Source organism: Coloeus monedula (assembly GCF_965178545.1).
Source record: "Coloeus monedula genome assembly, chromosome: 39".
Taxonomy (NCBI): domain Eukaryota; kingdom Metazoa; phylum Chordata; class Aves; order Passeriformes; family Corvidae; genus Coloeus; species Coloeus monedula.
The window spans coordinates 1,373,653-1,390,983 of NC_138819.1; the positions used below are offsets into that span (position 1 = coordinate 1,373,653).

At 62.4% G+C, this 17,331-nt stretch overlaps 3 protein-coding genes across 3 annotated transcripts in view; 2 read left to right on the top strand and 1 right to left on the bottom strand.

Annotated features, from left to right (window-relative positions):
• The window catches only part of LOC309584309 (RNA-binding protein 10-like), a gene marked incomplete at its 3' end in the record, with an annotated part of 44,592 nt that extends 35,332 nt beyond the window's left edge, over nt 1-9,260 (bottom strand). The window contains exons 1-4 of the mRNA XM_082300268.1: nt 9,187-9,260; nt 8,636-8,727; nt 5,909-6,059; nt 2,293-2,496 (exon numbers count right to left, since the gene is read on the bottom strand). Of these exons, the coding sequence (XP_082156394.1) occupies nt 2,293-2,496; nt 5,909-6,059; nt 8,636-8,652 (372 nt within the window). The 5' untranslated portion in view covers nt 8,653-8,727; nt 9,187-9,260. The remainder of the gene's footprint in view (nt 1-2,292; nt 2,497-5,908; nt 6,060-8,635; nt 8,728-9,186) is intronic.
• Nucleotides 9,261-9,530: 270 nt separating this feature from the next.
• Nucleotides 9,531-11,954, top strand: NDUFB11 (NADH:ubiquinone oxidoreductase subunit B11). The gene is made up of 3 exons (XM_082300337.1): nt 9,531-9,721; nt 10,351-10,481; nt 11,720-11,954. Exons 1-3 carry the CDS (start codon nt 9,557-9,559, stop codon nt 11,841-11,843), a joined length of 420 nt encoding a protein of 139 aa, XP_082156463.1. The 5' UTR covers nt 9,531-9,556; the 3' UTR covers nt 11,844-11,954.
• Nucleotides 11,955-12,916: 962 nt separating this feature from the next.
• Nucleotides 12,917-17,331, top strand: part of UBA1 (ubiquitin like modifier activating enzyme 1) — a 46,401-nt gene continuing 41,986 nt past the window's right edge. The window contains exons 1-3 of the mRNA XM_082300318.1: nt 12,917-13,011; nt 14,813-14,923; nt 16,526-16,584. Of these exons, the coding sequence (XP_082156444.1) occupies nt 14,813-14,923; nt 16,526-16,584 (170 nt within the window). The 5' untranslated portion in view covers nt 12,917-13,011. The remainder of the gene's footprint in view (nt 13,012-14,812; nt 14,924-16,525; nt 16,585-17,331) is intronic.

The window sequence follows — 17,331 nt, forward strand, 5'->3', positions numbered from 1 at the left end:
GGGGCCACCATGGAGGGAATGGGGCCACTGTGAAGGGGGTGGGGCCAGCCCAGACTGGCACAGGGCACGCTGAAAGGGGCGGGGCCATCGTGAAGGGGGTGGGGCCAGCCCAGATTGGCACAGGGCACGCTGAAAGGGGCGGGGCCAGTGTGAAGGGGGCGGGGCCGTCGCAGACTGGCACAGGGCCACTCCAGATGGGGCGGGGCCACTGTGAAGGGGGCGGGGCCAGCCCAGATTGGCACAGGGCACGCTGAAAGGGGCGGGGCCACCATGGAGGGGGTGGGGCCAGCCCAGATTAGCACAGGGCACTCTGAAAGGGGCGGGGCCATCGTGAAGGGGGCGGGGCCAGCCCAGATTGGCACAGGGCCACTGTAGATGGGGCGGGGCCATCGTGAAGGGGGCAGGGCCATCGCAGACTGGCACAGGGCCACTCCAGATGGGGCGGGGCCATTGTGCAGGGGGCGGGGCCAGCCCAGATTAGCACAGGGCTAGCATGGATGGGGCGTGGCCAGTGCAGAAAGGGGCGGGGCCAGCCCAGATTGGGTGTGGCCATCCCAAATGGGGCTGGGCCATCCCAAACAGGGTGGGGCCACCCTAAATAGGGCGGGGCCATCCCAGATGGGGCGTGGCCATCCTAAATGGGGTGGGGCCATCCTAAAAGGGGTGGGGCCATCCTAAACAGGGCGGGGCCATCCCAGATTAGGTGTGGCCGTCCTAAATGGGGCGTGGCCATCCTAAATTGGGTGTGGCCATCCCGAGACAGGGTGTAGCCACCTAAATGGCGCGGGGCCATCTTAAACGGGGCAGGGCCATCCTAAACAGGGCATAGCCATCCTAAATGGGGCGTGGCCACTCTAAATGGGGCGTGGCCATCCTAAATGGGGCGTGGCCATTCTAATCAGGGCATAGCCATCCTAAATGGGGCGTGGCCATCCTAAACGGGGTGTGGCCAACCTAAATGGGGTGGGGCCATCCTAAATGGGGTGTGGCCACCCTAAACGGGGTGGGGCCATCCTAAATAGGGCAGGGCCATCCAAAACGGGGTGTGGCCACCCTAAATGGGGCGTGGCCACCCTAAATGGAGTGGGGCCATCCTAAATAGGGCAGGGCCATCTTAAATGGGGCGTGGCCATCCAAAACGGGGTGTGGCCATCCTAAACGGGGTGGGACCACCCTAAATGGGGTGTGGCCATTCTAAACGGGGCAGGGCCATCCTAAATGGGGCGTGGCCACCCTAAACAGGGCAGGGCCATCCTAAATGGGGCGTGGCCATCCAAAACGGGGTGTGGCCACCCTAAATGGGGCGTGGCCACCCTAAATGGGGTGTGGCCAACCTAAATGGGGCATGGCCACCCTAAATGGGGTGGGGCCATCCTAAACAGGGCGTGGCCATCCTAAACGGGGTATGGCCACCCTAAACAGGGCGTGGCCACCCTAAATGGGGCGGGGCCACCCTAAACGGGGCGGGGCCATCACGGGGGGCGTGGCCATCCTAAACGGGGCGGGGCCACCCTAAATGGGGCGTGGCCATCCTAAACAGGGCATAACCATCCTAAATGGAGTGTGGCCACCCTAAATGGGGCGTGGCCACCCTAAACGGGGCGGGGCCACCCTAAACGGGGCGTAGCCATTCTAAACGGGGCGTGGCCATCCTAAATGGGGCGTGGCCATCCAAAACGGGGTGTGGCCACCCTAAACGGGGTGGGACCACCCTAAATGGGGCGTGGCCATCCTAAACGGGGTGTGGCCACCCTAAATGGGGCGTGGCCACCCTAAATGGGGGCGTGGCCATCCTAAATGGGGCGGGGCCACCCTAAACAGGGCGTGGCCACCCTATACAGGGCGGGGCCACCCTAAACGGGGTGTGGCCATCCAAAACGGGGTGGGACCACCCTAAATGGGGTGTGGCCACCCTAAATGGGGCGGGGCCAACCTAAATGGGGCGTGGCCACCCTAAACGGGGTATGGCCACCCTAAATAGGGAGTGGCCACCCTAAATGGGGCGTGGCCACCCTAAACGGGGCGGGGCCATCACGGAGGGCGTGGCCATCCTAAATAGGGCGTGGCCATCCTAAACGGGGCGGGGCCACCCTAAATGGGGCGGGGCCACCCTAAACAGGGCATAGCCATCCTAAATGGAGTGTGGCCATCCTAAATGGAGTGTGGCCACCCTAAATGGGGCGTGGCCATCCTAAGTGGGGCGTGGCCATCCAAAACGGGGTGTGGCCACCCTAAACGGGGCGTGGCCATTCTAAACGGGGCGTGGCCATCCCGGGAGGGGGCGTGGCTCACGTCGTTCTCGGTGGCCGCCTGCGGCAGCATGCGCAGCATGACGATGGTGCTGGCCCGCGGCTCCTCCTCGGCGCCCTCCCGGTAGTCCTGGTCCCGGTAATCGCCATCGGCACCGAACGGCAGCGCCGGGGCCGCCGGGGGGTCCCGAGGGGGGTCCCGGGGGGGTTCCCGCTTCCGGGGGTGCTCCGAATTCTCGTAGGAGGCCTGGGAGGGAAGAGTCTCCAATCTCTCCAAATCTCCCCCAAAAAAACCCCCAAATCCCTCTCAAATCCCCCCCCCAAATCTCCCCAAATCCCCCCCAAGAAGCCCAAAACTCCCCCAGCATCCCCACAAGCACGCGGAAAATCTCCGAATCTACCCAAAAAAACCCAAATCCAGCCAAAATCCCCCCAGCATCCCCACAACCACCCCAAAAATCCCCAAATCTCCCCAAAAAAACCCCAAATCCTCCCAAATCCTCCCCAACCCCCCCCAGAAACCCCCAAAACCACAAATTCCCAAATCTCCCAAAAAAACCCCCAAACCCCCAAAATCTTCCCAAGACCCCCAAATTCCCCAAAATCCTCCCAAATCCTCCCCAAAATCCTCCCAGCATCCCCACAACCACCCCAAAAATCCTCCCAAATCTCCCCAAAAAAACCCCCAAACCCCCAAAATCTTCCCAAGACCCCCAAATTCCCCAAAATCCTCCCAAATCCTCCCCAAAAATCCCCAAATCTCCCCAAAAAAAAACCCAAACCCCCCCAAATCTCCCCAAAATCTTCCCAAGACCCCCAAATTCCCCAAAATCCTCCCAAATCCTCCCCAAAATCCTCCCAGCATCCCCACAACCACTCCAAAAATCCCCAAATCTCCCAAAAAAACACCAAGACCCCCCCAAGTCTCCCCAAAATCTTCCCAAGACCCCCAAATCTCCCCAAAATCCTCCCAAATCCTCCCCAAAAATCCCCAAATCTCCCAAAAAAAACCCCCAAACCCCCCCAAGTCTCCCCAAAATCTTCCCAAAAATCCCCAAATTCCCCAAAATCCTCCCAAATCCTCCCCAACCCCCCCCAGAAATCCCCCAAACCACAAATCCCCAAATCTCCCAAAAAAACCCCCAAAATCCCCCTCAAAACTCCCCAAAATCTTCCCAAAACCCCCAAAATCCTCCCAAATCCTCCCCAAAAATCCCCAAATCTCCCCCCAAAAAACCCCCAACCCCCCCAAATCTCCCCAAAATCTTCCCAAAACCCCCAAATTCCCCAAAATCCTCCCAAATCCTCCCCAAAATCCTCCCCAAACCCCCCCAGAAATCCCCCAAAAATCCTCAAATCCCCAAATCTCCCCCCAAAACCCCCCAAATCCCCCTCAAAACTCCCCAAAATCCTCCCAAACCCCCCCCAAATCCCCCCAGCATCCCCAAATCCTCACCAAAAATCCCCAAATCTCCCCAAAAAACACCAAAACCCCCCCACATCTCCCCAAAACCCCCAAAATCCTCCCAAATCCTCCCCAAAAATCCCCAAATCTCCCCAAAAAAACCCCCAAACCCCCCCAAATCTCCCCAAAATCTTCCCAAAACCCCCAAATTCCCCAAAATCCTCCCAAATCCTCCCCAAAATCCTCCCAGCATCCCCACAACCACTCCAAAAATTCCCAAATCTCCCAAAAAAACACCAAGACCCCCCCAAGTCTCCCCAAAATCTTCCCAAAACCCCCAAATTCCCCAAAATCCTCCCAAATCCTCCCCAAAAATCCCCAAATCTCCCCCCAAAAAACCCCCAACCCCCCCAAATCTCCCCAAAATCTTCCCAAAACCCCCAAATTCCCCAAAATCCTCCCAAATCCTCCCCAAAACCCCCCCAGAAATCCCCCAAACCACAAATCCCCAAATCTCCCAAAAAAAACCCCAAAATCCCCCTCAAAACTCCCCAAAATCTTCCCAAGACCCCCAAATTCCCCAAAATCCTCCCAAATCCTCCCCAAAATCCTCCCAGCATCCCCACAACCACTCCAAAAATCCCCAAATCTCCCAAAAAAACACCAAAACCCCCCCAAATCTCCCCAAAATCTTCCCAAAACCCCCAAATTCCCCAAAAACCTCCCAAATCCTCCCCAAAAATCCCCAAATCTCCCCAAAAAAAACCCCAAACCCCCCCAAGTCTCCCCAAAATCTTCCCAAAACCCCCAAATTCCCCAAAATCCTCCCAAATCCTCCCCAAAATCCTCCCCAAACCCCCCCAGAAATCCCCCAAAAATCCTCAAATCCCCAAATCTCCCCCCAAAACCCCCCAAATCCCCCTCAAAACTCCCCAAAATCCTCCCAAATCCCCCCCCAAATCCCCCAAAATCCCCAAATCCTCACCAAAAATCCCCAAATCTCCCAAAAAAACACCAAAACCCCCCCACATCTCCCCAAAACCCCCAAAATCCTCCCAAATCCTCCCCAAAAATCCCCAAATCTCCCCCAAAAAAACCCCAAACCCCCCCAAGTCTCCCCAAAATCTTCCCAAAACCCCCAAATTCCCCAAAATCCTCCCAAATCCTCCCCAAAAATCCCCAAATCTCCCAAAAAAAACCCCAAACCCCCCCAAATCTCCCCAAAATCCCCAAAAAACCCCCAAATTCCCCAAAATCCTCCCAAATCCTCCCCAAAATCCTCCCCAAACCCCCCCAGAAATCCCCCAAAAATCCTCAAATCCCCAAATCTCCCCCCAAAACCCCCCAAATCCCCCTCAAAACTCCCCAAAATCCTCCCAAATCCCCCCCCAAATCCACCCAGCATCCCCAAATCCTCCCCAAAAATCCCCAAATCTCCCAAAAAAACACCAAAACCCCCCCACATCTCCCCAAAATCTTCCCAAGACCCCCAAATTCCCCCAAATCCTCCCAAATCCTCCCCAAAATCCTCCCAGCATCCCCACAACCACTCCAAAAATCCCCAAATCTCCCAAAAAAACACCAAAACCCCCCCAAGTCTCCCCAAAATCTTCCCAAGACCCCCAAATTCCTCCCAAAATCCTCCCAAATCCTCCCCAAAAATCCCCAAATCTCCCCAAAAAAACCCCCAAAATCTTCCCATGACCCCCAAATTCCCCAAAATCCTCCCAAATCCTCCCAGCATCCCCACAACCACTCCAAAAATCCCCAAATCTCCCAAAAAAACCCCAAAACCCCCCCAAATTCCCCAAAATCCTCCCAAATCCTCCCCAAAAATCCCCAAATCTCCCCAAAAAACCCCCCAAACCCCCCCAAAATCTTCCCAAAACCCCCAAATTCCCCAAAATCCTCCCAAATCCTCCCCAAAAATCCCCAAATCTCCCCAAAAAAACCCCCAAAATCTTCCCATGACCCCCAAATTCCCCAAAATCCTCCCAAATCCTCCCAGCATCCCCACAACCACTCCAAAAATCCCCAAATCTCCCAAAAAAACCCCAAAACCCCCCCAAATTCCCCAAAATCCTCCCAAAATTCTCCCCAAAAATCCCCACATCTCCCCCCAAAGAACCCCCAACCCCCTCAAAACTCCCCAAAATCCTCCCCCCAAATCCTCCCAGCATCCCCAAAACCACCCCAAAAATCCCCAAGCACCCACCTGCTGCAGGGTGAGCCCTCCCCAGCACCCAGCACCCACCTGGGGGGGAGTCCCAGCAGAGGGGGGTCCCTCCGGAGGGCCCCCGTAGCCACGGTAGTCCATATCGCGATAGTCGTGGTCACGCTGGCTGCGGGAGCCGTCCTCGCCCGGGGCACCCCCGTAACGCCCCGTCCGGTCCCCACGGCCACCCCTGGCGAGGGGTTGGGGGTCAGATGTGCCCCCCAAAACCTTGAGGAGCCCCAAATCTGCCCCTCAGTCACCCCAAAAGGCTCCAACGAGGGGTTGGGGTCAGGTGCCCCCCAAAACCTTGAGGGTCCCCCAAATCTGCCCCTCAGTCACCCCAAAATGCCCAAAGAGGGGCTGAGGGTCAGATGTGCCCCCCAAAACCTTGAGGCTCCCCCAAATCTGCCCCTCAGAGACCCCAAAAGGCTCCAACGAGGGGTTGGGGGTCAGGTGCCCCCCAAAACCTTGAGGGTCCCCCAAATCTGCCCCTCAGTCACCCCAAAATGCCCAAAGAGGGGCTGGGGTCAGGTGCCCCCCAAACTCTTGAGGGTCCCCCAAATCTGCCCCTCAGAGACCCCAAAAGGTTCCAGAGAGGGGCTGGGGGTCAGGTGCCCCCCCAAACTCTTGAGGGTCCCCCAAATCTGCCCCTCAGTCACCCCAAAAGGCCCCAGAGAGGGGTTGGGGTCAGGTGCCCCCCAAAACCTTGAGGGGCCCCCAAATCTGCCCCTCAGTCACCCCAAAATGCTCAAAGAGGGGCTGAGGGTCAGATGTGCCCCCCAAAACTCTTGAGAGCCCCAAATCTGCCCCTCAGAGACCCCAAAATGCCCAAAGAGGGGTTGGGGGTCAGATGTGCCCCCCAAAACCTTGAGGGTCCCCAAATCTGCCCCTCAGAGACCCCAAAATGCCCAAAGAGGGGCTGAGGGTCAGATGTGCCCCCCAAAACCTTGAGGATCCCCCAAATCTGCCCCTCAGTCACCCCAAAAGGCTCCAACGAGGGGCTGAGGGTCAGATGTGCCCCCCCAAACTCTTGAGGGTCCCCAAATCTGCCCCTCAGTCACCCCAAAATGCCCAAAGAGGGACTGGGGGTCAGATGTGCCCCCCAAAACCTTGAGGGGCCCCCCAAATCTGCCCCTCAGAGACCCCAAAAGGTTTCAACGAGGGGTTGGGGTCAGGTGCCCCCCAAACTCTTGAGGGGCCCCCAAATCTGCCCCTCAGTGACCCCAAAATGCCCAAAGAGGGGTTGGGGGTCAGGTGCCCCCCCAAAGCCTTGAGGGTCCCCAAATCTGCCCCTCAGTCACCCCAAAAAGCCCCAGAGAGGGGCTGAGGGTCAGATGTGCCCCCCAAAACCTTGAGGGTCCCCAAAATCTGCCCCTCAGTCACCCCAAAAGGCTCCAACAAGGGGTTGGGGTCAGGTGCCCCCAAAACTCTTGAGGGGCCCCCAAATCTGCCCCTCAGTGACCCCAAAAGGCTCCAACGAGGGGTTGGGGTCAGGTGCCCCCCAAAACCTTGAGGGTCCCCAAATCTGTCCCTCAGTGACCCCAAAATGCTCAAAGAGGGGCTGGGGGTCAGATGTGCCCCCCAAAACCTTGAGGGTCCCCCAAATCTGCCCCTCAGTCACCCCAAAAGGCTCCAGAGAGGGGCTGAGGGTCAGATGTGCCCCCCCAAACTCTTGAGGGCCCCCCAAATCTGCCCCTCAGTGATCCCAAAATGCCCCAGAGAGGGGTTGGGGTCAGGTGCCCCCCAAAACTCTTGAGGGGCCCCCAAATCTGCCCCTCAGTCACCCCAAAATGCCCCAGAGAGGGGCTGAGGGTCAGATGTGCCCCCCAAAACCTTGAGGGCCCCCCAAATCTGCCCCTCAGAGACCCCAAAATGCCCAAAGAGGGGCTGGGGGTCAGATGTGCCCCCCCAAAACCTTGAGGGTCCCCCAAATCTGCCCCTCAGTCACCCCAAAAGGCTCCAAAGAGGGGTTGGGGTCAGGTGCCCCCCAAACTCTTGAGGGTCCCCAAATCTGCCCCTCAGTCACCCCAAAAGGCCCCAGAGAGGGGTTGGGGTCAGGTGCCCCCCAAAACCTTGAGGGTCCCCAAATCTGCCCCTCAGTCACCCCAAAAGGTTCCAATGAGGGGTTGGGGTCAGGTGCCCCCCAAAACCTTGAGGGGCCCCCCAAATCTGCCCCTCAGTGACCCCAAAATGCCCAAAGAGGGGCTGAGGGTCAGATGTGCCCCCCAAAACCTTGAGGGGCCCCCAAATCTGCCCCTCAGAGACCCCAAAATGCCCAAAGAGGGGCTGAGGGTCAGATGTGCCCCCCAAAACCTTGAGGGGCCCCCAAATCTGCCCCTCAGTCACCCCAAAAGGCTCCAGAGAGGGGCTGGGGGTCAGATGTGCCCCCCCAAACTCTTGAGGGCCCCCAAATCTGCCCCTCAGTCACCCCAAAATGCCCAAAGAGGGGTTGGGGTCAGGTGCCCCCCCAAACTCTTGAGGGTCCCCCAAATCTGCCCCTCAGAGACCCCAAAAGGCCCCGGCCACCCTTAGGGGTCCCCAAAAGCTCCCTCAAGTGCCATCAACTCTTTTGGGAGACCCTAAATGCCCCCTGAGGTGCCCCCAAATGTGCCCTCCCTTCCCAAAGTCCCCTCACCCTCTTGGGGACCCCCAAAATATCAAAGTTTTGCTCCGTGGGGGTCCCGGAATGTCCCCCAAGAGCTCCCCAGGTGTTCCCCTCCCCTCAGTCCTGAATTTGGGGGATCCCCAGGTGCCCCCCCCCCGTACCTGCGCTCGTACTCCATGGTGCCAGCGCCTGCGAGGGCAGCAACTGGGCAGACTGGGAGGCAACTGGGAGGCAACTGGGAGGTACTGGGAAGCTGGGATTTCAAGGGAAATAAACGTGAATGAACTGGCGCTGTACTAGGATGAACCGAGAGAAATCACTGAGAAATTCTATGAGAAATTGAGCTGCTCCAGGGGATAAACGGAACAAAATTAAGGTCGAACTGGGATGAACTGGGGGCCACTGGGAGCTGGGCAGAGGACGAGGAACACACACGCCCACCCTCGTGCCCCGCCCCTAATTAGCATACAAACCACGCCCCCTAATTAGCACACGACTCCACGCCTCCTAATTAGCATGCAAATGTTATCCCCGCGTCCCGCTCTCGCAGCACCTCCCTCACAAATCGCACCGGGAGTTCCGGTCAGTCCCGCCCCTCCCGGTCAGCCCCTCCCATTCCGGTCAGCCCCGCACTATTCCGGTCACCCTCCGGCCCTCCCCACAGACCCCGCCCCATCCCGGGCAGGCCCGTCCCGCCCAGCCCCGCCCGCACCTTCCGACCTTCCCGGGCTCCGCCGCCGCCGCCGCCGCTCCCGAGCACCAAAATGGCGGCAGCGCTCCCGCTCAGCCAGGCCCGGCCCGAGCGCCCGCCCCCGCCGCGCTTCCATTGGGCCGCGCTCCCGCCGATCCGCGCAACCCGCGTTCTTATTGGTTAACACCGCAGAGGGGGGCGGTGCAGCGCTACGGCGCGCTGTGATTGGCTGCGGTGCAAAAGTAGGCGGGGCCACCGCGAGGGAGTGGGTGGGACAAAATCAGCGCCGGGCTGTGATTGGCTGCGCGGCGCGGGGGAGGGACGCGGCGCCGGTGCGCGGTCGCGATTGGTCCGACCGAGCGGAAGAGGCGGGGCGAAGCGGCGGGGCAAGATGGCAGCGCGGGCGCTGAGGGCGCTGAGGGCGCTGCGGGCGATGCCGGCGATGCCCGGCGGGGCCCGGGGCCGCTCGGCGGGGCCGCCCGGGGCCGTGGCGCTGCCGCGGCCGCTCGGAGCCGACGCGCACGACGAGGAGCCGATGCTGGTGGCGCAGAGAAAGGTGCGCGGGTGGCCAAGGGCGAGCGGGGCTTGGGGCGGGGATGGCGGGGGGGCGTGGTCTGGGGCGGGGCTTGGGGCGGAGCTTTGGTGGGAGTGGATTGGCGGAAGGGGAGGGGGCGTGGTTTCGGACGGAGTGGGCGTGGTTTCACTGTGGTGGGCGGGGCTTTGGGAGTTTATGAATGGCTCTGGTTGGGTGGGAGGGGCTTGTGGGCGGGGCGTGCTTGTGGGCGGGGCTTAGCCAGGCACGGGGTGGGTGGGGCTGGGGGCGTGGCTTGTGCCCAATTGGGGGGGGACACACCTGGGGGTCCCTGGGCGTGGCCAAGGAGGGGCGTGGCTTGTGCCCAATTTGGGGAGGGGGACACACCTGGGGGTCCCTGGGCGTGGCCAAGGAGGGGCGTGGCTTGTGCCGAATTGGGGGAGGGGGGACACACCTGGGGGTCCCTGGGGGTGGCCAAGGAGGGGCGTGGCTTGTGCCGAATTGGGGGAGGGGGGACACACCTGGGGGTCCCTGGGTGGGGCAGGGGAGGGGCGTGGCTTGTGCCGAATTGGGGGAGGGGGGACACACCTGGGGGTCCCTGGGCGGGGCTGGGGGGCTCAGCAGGCCCCTCCCCCTCCCCTCCCCCCGAGCAGAACCCCGACTTCCACGGCTTCTCTGCCGACCCCGCCGCCGACGCGCTCAACATGCGCGCCGTGTTCCTGGCCGGCGTCTCCGTCGCCATCGTCCTGGGCTCCGTCTTCCTGCACTACCTGCCCGACTACGGGTCCGTGAGGGGCGGGGCGCTCACCCCAAAAACCCCAAAAAACCCAAAAAATCTCCCCAGGGTGACGGGGAAGGGCGACAGCCCCGAGGGAGCTGCTGGGGAGTTTGTGGGGGAGGGGTTCCAGTGATGCTTTTGGGGTCTGGGGGCTGTAGGGGGTTCCTAAGGGGACTGTGGGCAGTTTCTAAGGGGGCTCAGGGTGCTGTAGGGGGTTTCTAAGGGGGTTTTGGGTGCTGTAGGGAGGTTCTAAGGGGGCTGTGGGTGCTAATGGGGGTTCCTAAGGGGTTGTAGAGGGTTTCTAAGGGGGTTTTGGGCGCTGTAGGGGGTTTCTAAGGGGGCTGAGGGTATTGTAGGGGGCTCCTAATGGGGCTGTGGGCGTTGTGGGGGGTTTCTAAGGGGGTTTTGGGCACTGTAGGGAGGTCCTAAGGGGGTTTCGGGCACTGTAGGGGGTTTCTAAGGGGGTTTTGGGCACTGTAGGGGGTTTCTAAGGGGGTTTTGGGCGCTGTAGGGAGGTTCTAAGGGGGTTTTGGGCGCTGTAGAGAGGTTCTAAGGGGGTTTCGGGCGCTGTAGAGAGGTTCTAAGGGGGTTTTGGTCGCTGTAGGGAGGTTCTAAGGGGGTTTTGGGCGCTGTAGAGAGGTTCTAAGGGGGTTTTGGGCGCTGTAGAGAGGTTCTAAGGGGGTTTTGGGCGCTGTAGGGAGGTTCTAAGGGGGCTGTAGGTGCTGTAGGAGATTTTTAAGGGGGCTGTGGGTGTTGTGGGGGGTTTCTAAGGGGGCTGTAGGGGGTTTCTAAGGGGGTTTTGGGCACTGTAGGGGGTTCCTAAGGGGGCTGTGGGTGCTGTAGGGGTTTGCTGAGAGTTCTGTGGGACCTCCCGAGGGAGTTTTGGGGCCCACAAGAGCCTCGCTGGAGCCTTTGGGGTCTGCAGGGTCCTCGGAAGCTCTGGGGGGGGGGGTCCATAGGAGCCCATGGGGGGCTGGGGGAGAAGATTTGGGGCACCTGTGAGAGGATTTTGGGGGCTCCAGAGCCCCGTAGGGGTTTGGGGGGGGGGGCTGTAGGTGCTGGGGGGGCTTAGGGTGGGCTCTGAGGGGGTGCACGGGGACCTCTAGGGACCCCTGGGTGCTTGAGGGGGGTGGGAATTGGATGCCTGGTGGGGGGTTGGGATCTCCCCGTGGATCCCCAAGGTTTGGGGGATCTGAGGGGGGGTTGGGGGGGTTCACCTGCCCCTCCCCACCCCCTCCCCACAGGCTGCAGCAGTGGGCACGGCGCGAGGCCGAGATCCAGGTGCGGGAACGGGAGCGCCGGGGGCTGCCCCTGCTCACCTCCAACTACTACGACCCCGAGCGCCTCTCTCTGCCCCCCCAGGAGTGACCCCGGAGCCCCAAATCCCCCCCAGAGTGACCCCGGACCCCCAAATCCCCCCCAGGAGTCTCGAGGGCTGGGGAGGGTCCCTTTGGGAATAAAGCGCTGCGTCCCCTCCGACTCCTGGACTTTTTATTTTGGGGAGAGGGGGGCGGCCGGAGAGAACAGAAGACTACATTTCCCAGCGGCCCTTGCGCCTCCGTGACGTCACCAGGCGGCGACAACGCGCGGAAATGGCGCCCTCGTTCCCACGGCCCCGCCCATTGTGGCCCTATGGCCCCTCACGGCTCCTTACGGCCGCTTCAGCCCCCTCTGGGGGCCCTCGCAGCCCCACAGAACTGCCAGTGGGACCCTATAGGGCCCTATAGACCCCGCTCGGCCCCTATAGACCCCGCTCGGCCCCTATAGCCCCCTCAGCTCCTCCGCACTCCCCTGGTTGTCCACGTTGGAGCATCCCCACAGCCCCCTGCGGCTCGGCGGGTCCCCTACAGATTCCTGTAAGTCCCCATATAATTTAGGAGAACTTCACAGGCGCTGTTAGAAGCTCCCAAAATCTTCTGTATTTTTTTCTCGCGTTTTCGCGGAGTTGTGTAATCCGGCGTGACGCTATGTAAAATCTCCCGTGGCTTTCTCCGCGCTCTTTAAAAGCTCCTACGGGCCTCTCACGGTTCTCTCGAGCCCCACACAACCCCCCCTTAAATTCCTACAGCCCCCCATGGGTTCCTACACCTCCCTTACCCCCCTCCGCAGACCCACCCACAGCCCCCCGCCCGTGCTCCGCCCTTTCCAACCCCGTGTCCCCTGTCGGCCGCCGTCGGGGCGGCGCGCGCCGCGCCGAGTCACGAGGCCGCGCTCGGCTCATTCCGTATGCACGCAGGGGGCGGGGCCTTCCCCATCCGGGCCCTGCGGCAGGAAAGGGGCGTGGCCAGCCGGGGCGCGCCCGCCCAATCCCCGCGTCGGGTGAGGCGGGGAAGGGAGGGGGCGGGCGGTGGCGGGAGGCGACGGCCAATAGGAGCGGAGCGCCGGGAGAAGCAGACCAATGGGAGAGCGCGGGGGGCGTGGCCGGCCGCGCGCAGGGAGGGGGCGGCGGGTGGCAGCGGCCGCGGCCGCCATCTTGTCGCGGAGGAGCCGAGCGGAGCGGGCGGGACCCGGCGGCGGGGCCTGGACAGCGACATTGGTGCGGGGCCGGGGCGGATCCCGGGGGTCCTCGGGGGGTGCCCCGGGCTGGGGGAACGCGGGGGAGCGGCCCCGGGGCGCGCGAGTCCGGCCCCGCGCTGGGAGACCCGGCGCCGGGCCTGAGGGGGGCGGGGGGAGCCGTGATGGGGGAACCGGGTCCCTGGCGGGAGCCCTCAGGATGAGGAACCCGGGCCGGGATTAGGACTTCCCCTCAGGGATCCCCGGGACTGGGAAAGCGCCTCCCGGGGATGGGGAACCCCCCAGTGGGACCACCGGGACTGGGACCCCCCCCTCCCCCCCGGTTAATGGGGAATCCCCGCGAAGAGCGGCCCCGAGAGCGGGGTTGGCCCCGGGGACGGCGCCCGGGACCCCGCGGGCCCTCGGTGCTGGGAGCCCATTGCGGTGTGCGGCTGCTGCGGGTGCTGGTGTGGTCCGGTGTCCCTCATTGCTCCTTAGTGCCACCCTGCCCGTGTCCCCGAGTGTCGCCTCGCAGCGTGCGGTGCCATCCGCTGTCGCACTCCGTCCCTCCGTGTCCCCCAGTGTCACCCTGGCCCTCCCTGGTGGCCCTCGGGCGGGCCCGAGCGGTGGCACAGAGCGGCTGTGGCACCCGGCGGCCCCGCCCGTGACCCCGTTCCCCTGGTGTCACCCTGTCTGTCCGCGGTGTCTCTCGGTGTCACCCTGCAGCATCCCCCTCTCCATGCCCGGTGCCACCTCCGGCGGCACCCACCGCCCTCCGTGTCACCCCGTGCCACCCCCTGGCCCCGTCCCCGCTGCCACCCGGGGCTCTGTTGTCACCCCGTGGGTCACCGTGTCCTCCTCAGTGCCACCCACGCCGGGGGTCACCGGACCTCGTGGCACCACAGGTGGCACCTCCTGCCCCCCGTGGCTCTCCCGGTGGCCCCGTGGGACCCTGGCTGTGTTCTGTCCCCCGATGTCCAGTTCCCCTCTGTCCCCAGAGGGCTGCTGACTCTGGCCCCAGATGTCCAGTTCCTTGCTGTCCTCAGCGGTCCCCTGACCTGTCCTTGTCCCAAGGTGTCCCCAGACATCCCCTGCCCCTGTCCTTGCCCCCCAGACGTCCCTTGCCCCTCTCCTTGTCCCCAGATGTCCCCAAACATCCCCTGACCCTGTCCGTGTCCCCAGATGTCCCTGGGTGTCCCCTGACCTGTCCCCAACTGTCCCCAAACATCCCCTGCCCCTGTCCTTGTCCCCAGCTGTCCCCAGACTTGTCCTCGTCCCCAGATGTTCCTGGGTGTCCCCTGCCCCTGTCCTTATCCCCAGATGTCCCCAAACATCCCCTGACCTGTCCTTGCCCTCAGATGTCCCTGGGTGTCCCTTGCCCCTGTCCCTGTCCCCAGATGTTCCTGGGTGTCCCTTGCCCCTGTCCCTGTCCCCAGATGTCCCTGGGTGTCCCCTGACCCTGTCCTTGTCCTCAGCTGTCCCCAAACATCCCCTCACCTGTCCATGGATGTCCCCTGACCTGTCCTTGTCCTCAGATGTCCCCAAACATCCCCTGACCTGTCCTTGTCTTCAGCTGTCCCCTGACCCTGTTCTTGTCCTCAGATGTTCCCGAACATCTTCTGGCCCTGTCCTTGTCCCCAGCTGTCCCCAAACATCCCCTGACCTGTCCTTGTCTCCAGATGTCCCCTGACCCTGTCCTTGTCCTCAGATATCCCCAAACATCCTCTGACCCTGTCCTTGTCCCCAGCTGTCCCCTGACCCTGTCCTTGTCCCCAGCTGTCCCCTGACCCTGTCCTTGTCCCCAGCTGTCCCCAGCTGTCCCCTGACCGTGTCCTTGCCCGCAGATGTCCAGCTCCCCGCTGTCGAAGAAGCGCCGCGTCTCTGGGTCTGAGCCACCGACGGGCTCCAGCCGTGCCCCTGCCCCCGCCGTGTCCCCCAGCGTCACCCCCACCAACGTGAGTGCCACCCCCGCGGGCCGGGGCACCCTCTGGGTGTCACCGGGGGGTTTGGGGGTCACTCGTGACACCCCTCCCCATGGGCGCTGTCACCCACAGGGTGTCACCTGCAGCTCTTGGGGGTGACTCGTGTCCCTCAATGTCCCCTCCCCATGGGCGCTGTCACCCACAGGGTGTCACCTGGGGGTTTTTGGGGTCACTCGTGTCCCTTGATGTCCCCTCCCCATGGGCACTGTCACCCACAGGGTGTCACTGGGAGCTCTTGGGGGTCACATGTGTCCCCTGGGTCCCCACTGTCTCCTCACCATGGGCACTGTCACCCTCTGGGTGTCACCTGCGGCTCTTGGGGGGGTCACACGTGTCTCTTGATGTCCCGTCACCATGGGCAGTGTCACCCACAGGGCGTCACTGGGAGGTTTTGGGGGTCACACGTGTCCCACGATGTCCCCAATGTCTCCTCCCCACGGGTGCTGTCACCCAGAGGGTGTCACTGGGAGGTTTTGGGGGTCACTCTTGTCCCTCGATGTGCCCTCACCATGGGTGCTGTCACCCACAGGGTGTGGCCTGCAGCTTTTGGGGGTCACACGTGTCCCCTGGGTCCCCCCTGTCCCTTCACCATGGGTGCTGTCACCCTCTGGGTGTCACCGGGGGGTTTTGGTGGTCACTCTTGTCCCTCCATGTCCCCTCATGATGGGCACTGTCACCCACAGGGTGTCACCTGCAGCTCTTGGGGGTCACACGTGTCCCCCAGGTCCCCAATGTCCCTTCACCGTGGGCAGTGTCACCCACAGGGTGTCACCGGGGGGTTTTGGGGGTCACTTGGGTCCCCCCTGTCCCTTCACCATGGGCGCTGTCACCCACAGGGTGTCACCTGCAGCTCTTGGGGGTCACACATGTCCCCTGGGTCCCCACTGTCCCCTCAGGATGGGCACTGTCACCCTCTGGGTGTCACCTGGGGTTCTTGGGGGTCACTCGTGTCTCACGATGTCCCCTTACTATGGGTGCTGTCACCCGCAGGGTGTCACTGGGGGGTTTTGGGGGTCACAGGTGTCTCTCGATGTCCCTTTACCATGGGCAGTGTCACCCACAGGGTGTCACCTGCAGCTCTTGGGGGTCACACGTGTCCCCCAGGTCCCCGATGTCCCCTCGCCACGGGTGCTGTCACCCTCTGGGTGTTCCTGGGGTGTTTTGGGGGTGACTCGTGTCCCTTGATGTCCCTTCACCATGGGCAGTGTCACCCACAGGGTGTCACCGGGGGCTCTTGGGGGTGACTCGTGTCCCTTGATGTCCCCTCCCCACGGGTGCTGTCACCCACAGGGTGTCACTGGGGTGTTTTGGGGGTCACTCGTGTCCCTTGATGTCCCCTCCCCACGGGTGCTGTCACCCACAGGGTGTCACCTGCGGCTCTTGGGGGTCACTCACGTCCCTCCATGTCCCCAATATCCCCTCCCCATGGGCGCTGTCACCCTCTGGGTGTCACCTGCCCACCTTTCTGGTCACCACCGAGTGACCCCACCCCTCCCATGCCCCCTGGCATCTCCGGTGCCCCCCGCCCGTGCCCCGGTGCCCCCCGGTGACGCCGCTGTCCCCCCGTGTCCCCAGGGAATGGCGAAGAACGGGGCCGAGGCCGAGATCGATGAGGGGCTCTACTCCCGCCAGCTGTGAGTGACGGGGGCGGTTTGGGGGCACCAAGGGGGATTTTGGGGTCCCCAGGGGGGGTTTTGGGGTCCCTAGGGTTGGTTTTGGGGTACCCAAGGGGGAGTTTTGGTGTTTCCAGGGGGGGTTTGGGGTAGCCAAAGGGGGTTTTGGGGTCTCTGGGGGAGTTTTGGGGTCTCTGGGGGGGGATTTTGGGGTCTCGGGGGGGGATTTTGGGGTATCCGAGGGGGGTTTTGTGATCTCCAGGTGGAGTTTTGGGGTAGCCAAAGGGGGTTTTGGGGTCTCTGGGGGGGTTTTGGGGTCCCAGGGGGGATTTTGGGGTATCCAAGGGGGGTTTTGGGGTCTTTGGGGGGGTTTTGGGGTCCCCAGGGGGGTTTTGGGGTCTCCGGGTGGAGTTTTGGGGTATCCAAGGGGTGGTTTTGGGGTTTTTGGGGGAATTTTGGGGTATCCGAGGGGGGTTTTGGGGTTTCCAGGTGGAGTATTGGGGTAGCCAAGGGGGCTTTTGGGGTCCCCAAGGGGTGTTTGGGGTCCCAGGGGGGGGTTTGGGGTCCCCAGGGGTGGTTTTGGGGTCCCCAGGGGGGATTTTGGGGTCTCCAGGTGGAGTTTTGGGGTAGCCAAGGGTGGTTTTGGGGTCCTCAGGGGGGTTTTGGGGTCCCAGGGGTGGTTTTGGGGTCCCCAGGGGGGTTTTGGGGTCTCCTTGGGGGATTTTGGGGTCTCCAGGTGGAGTTTTGGGGTATGCAAGGGGGGTTTGG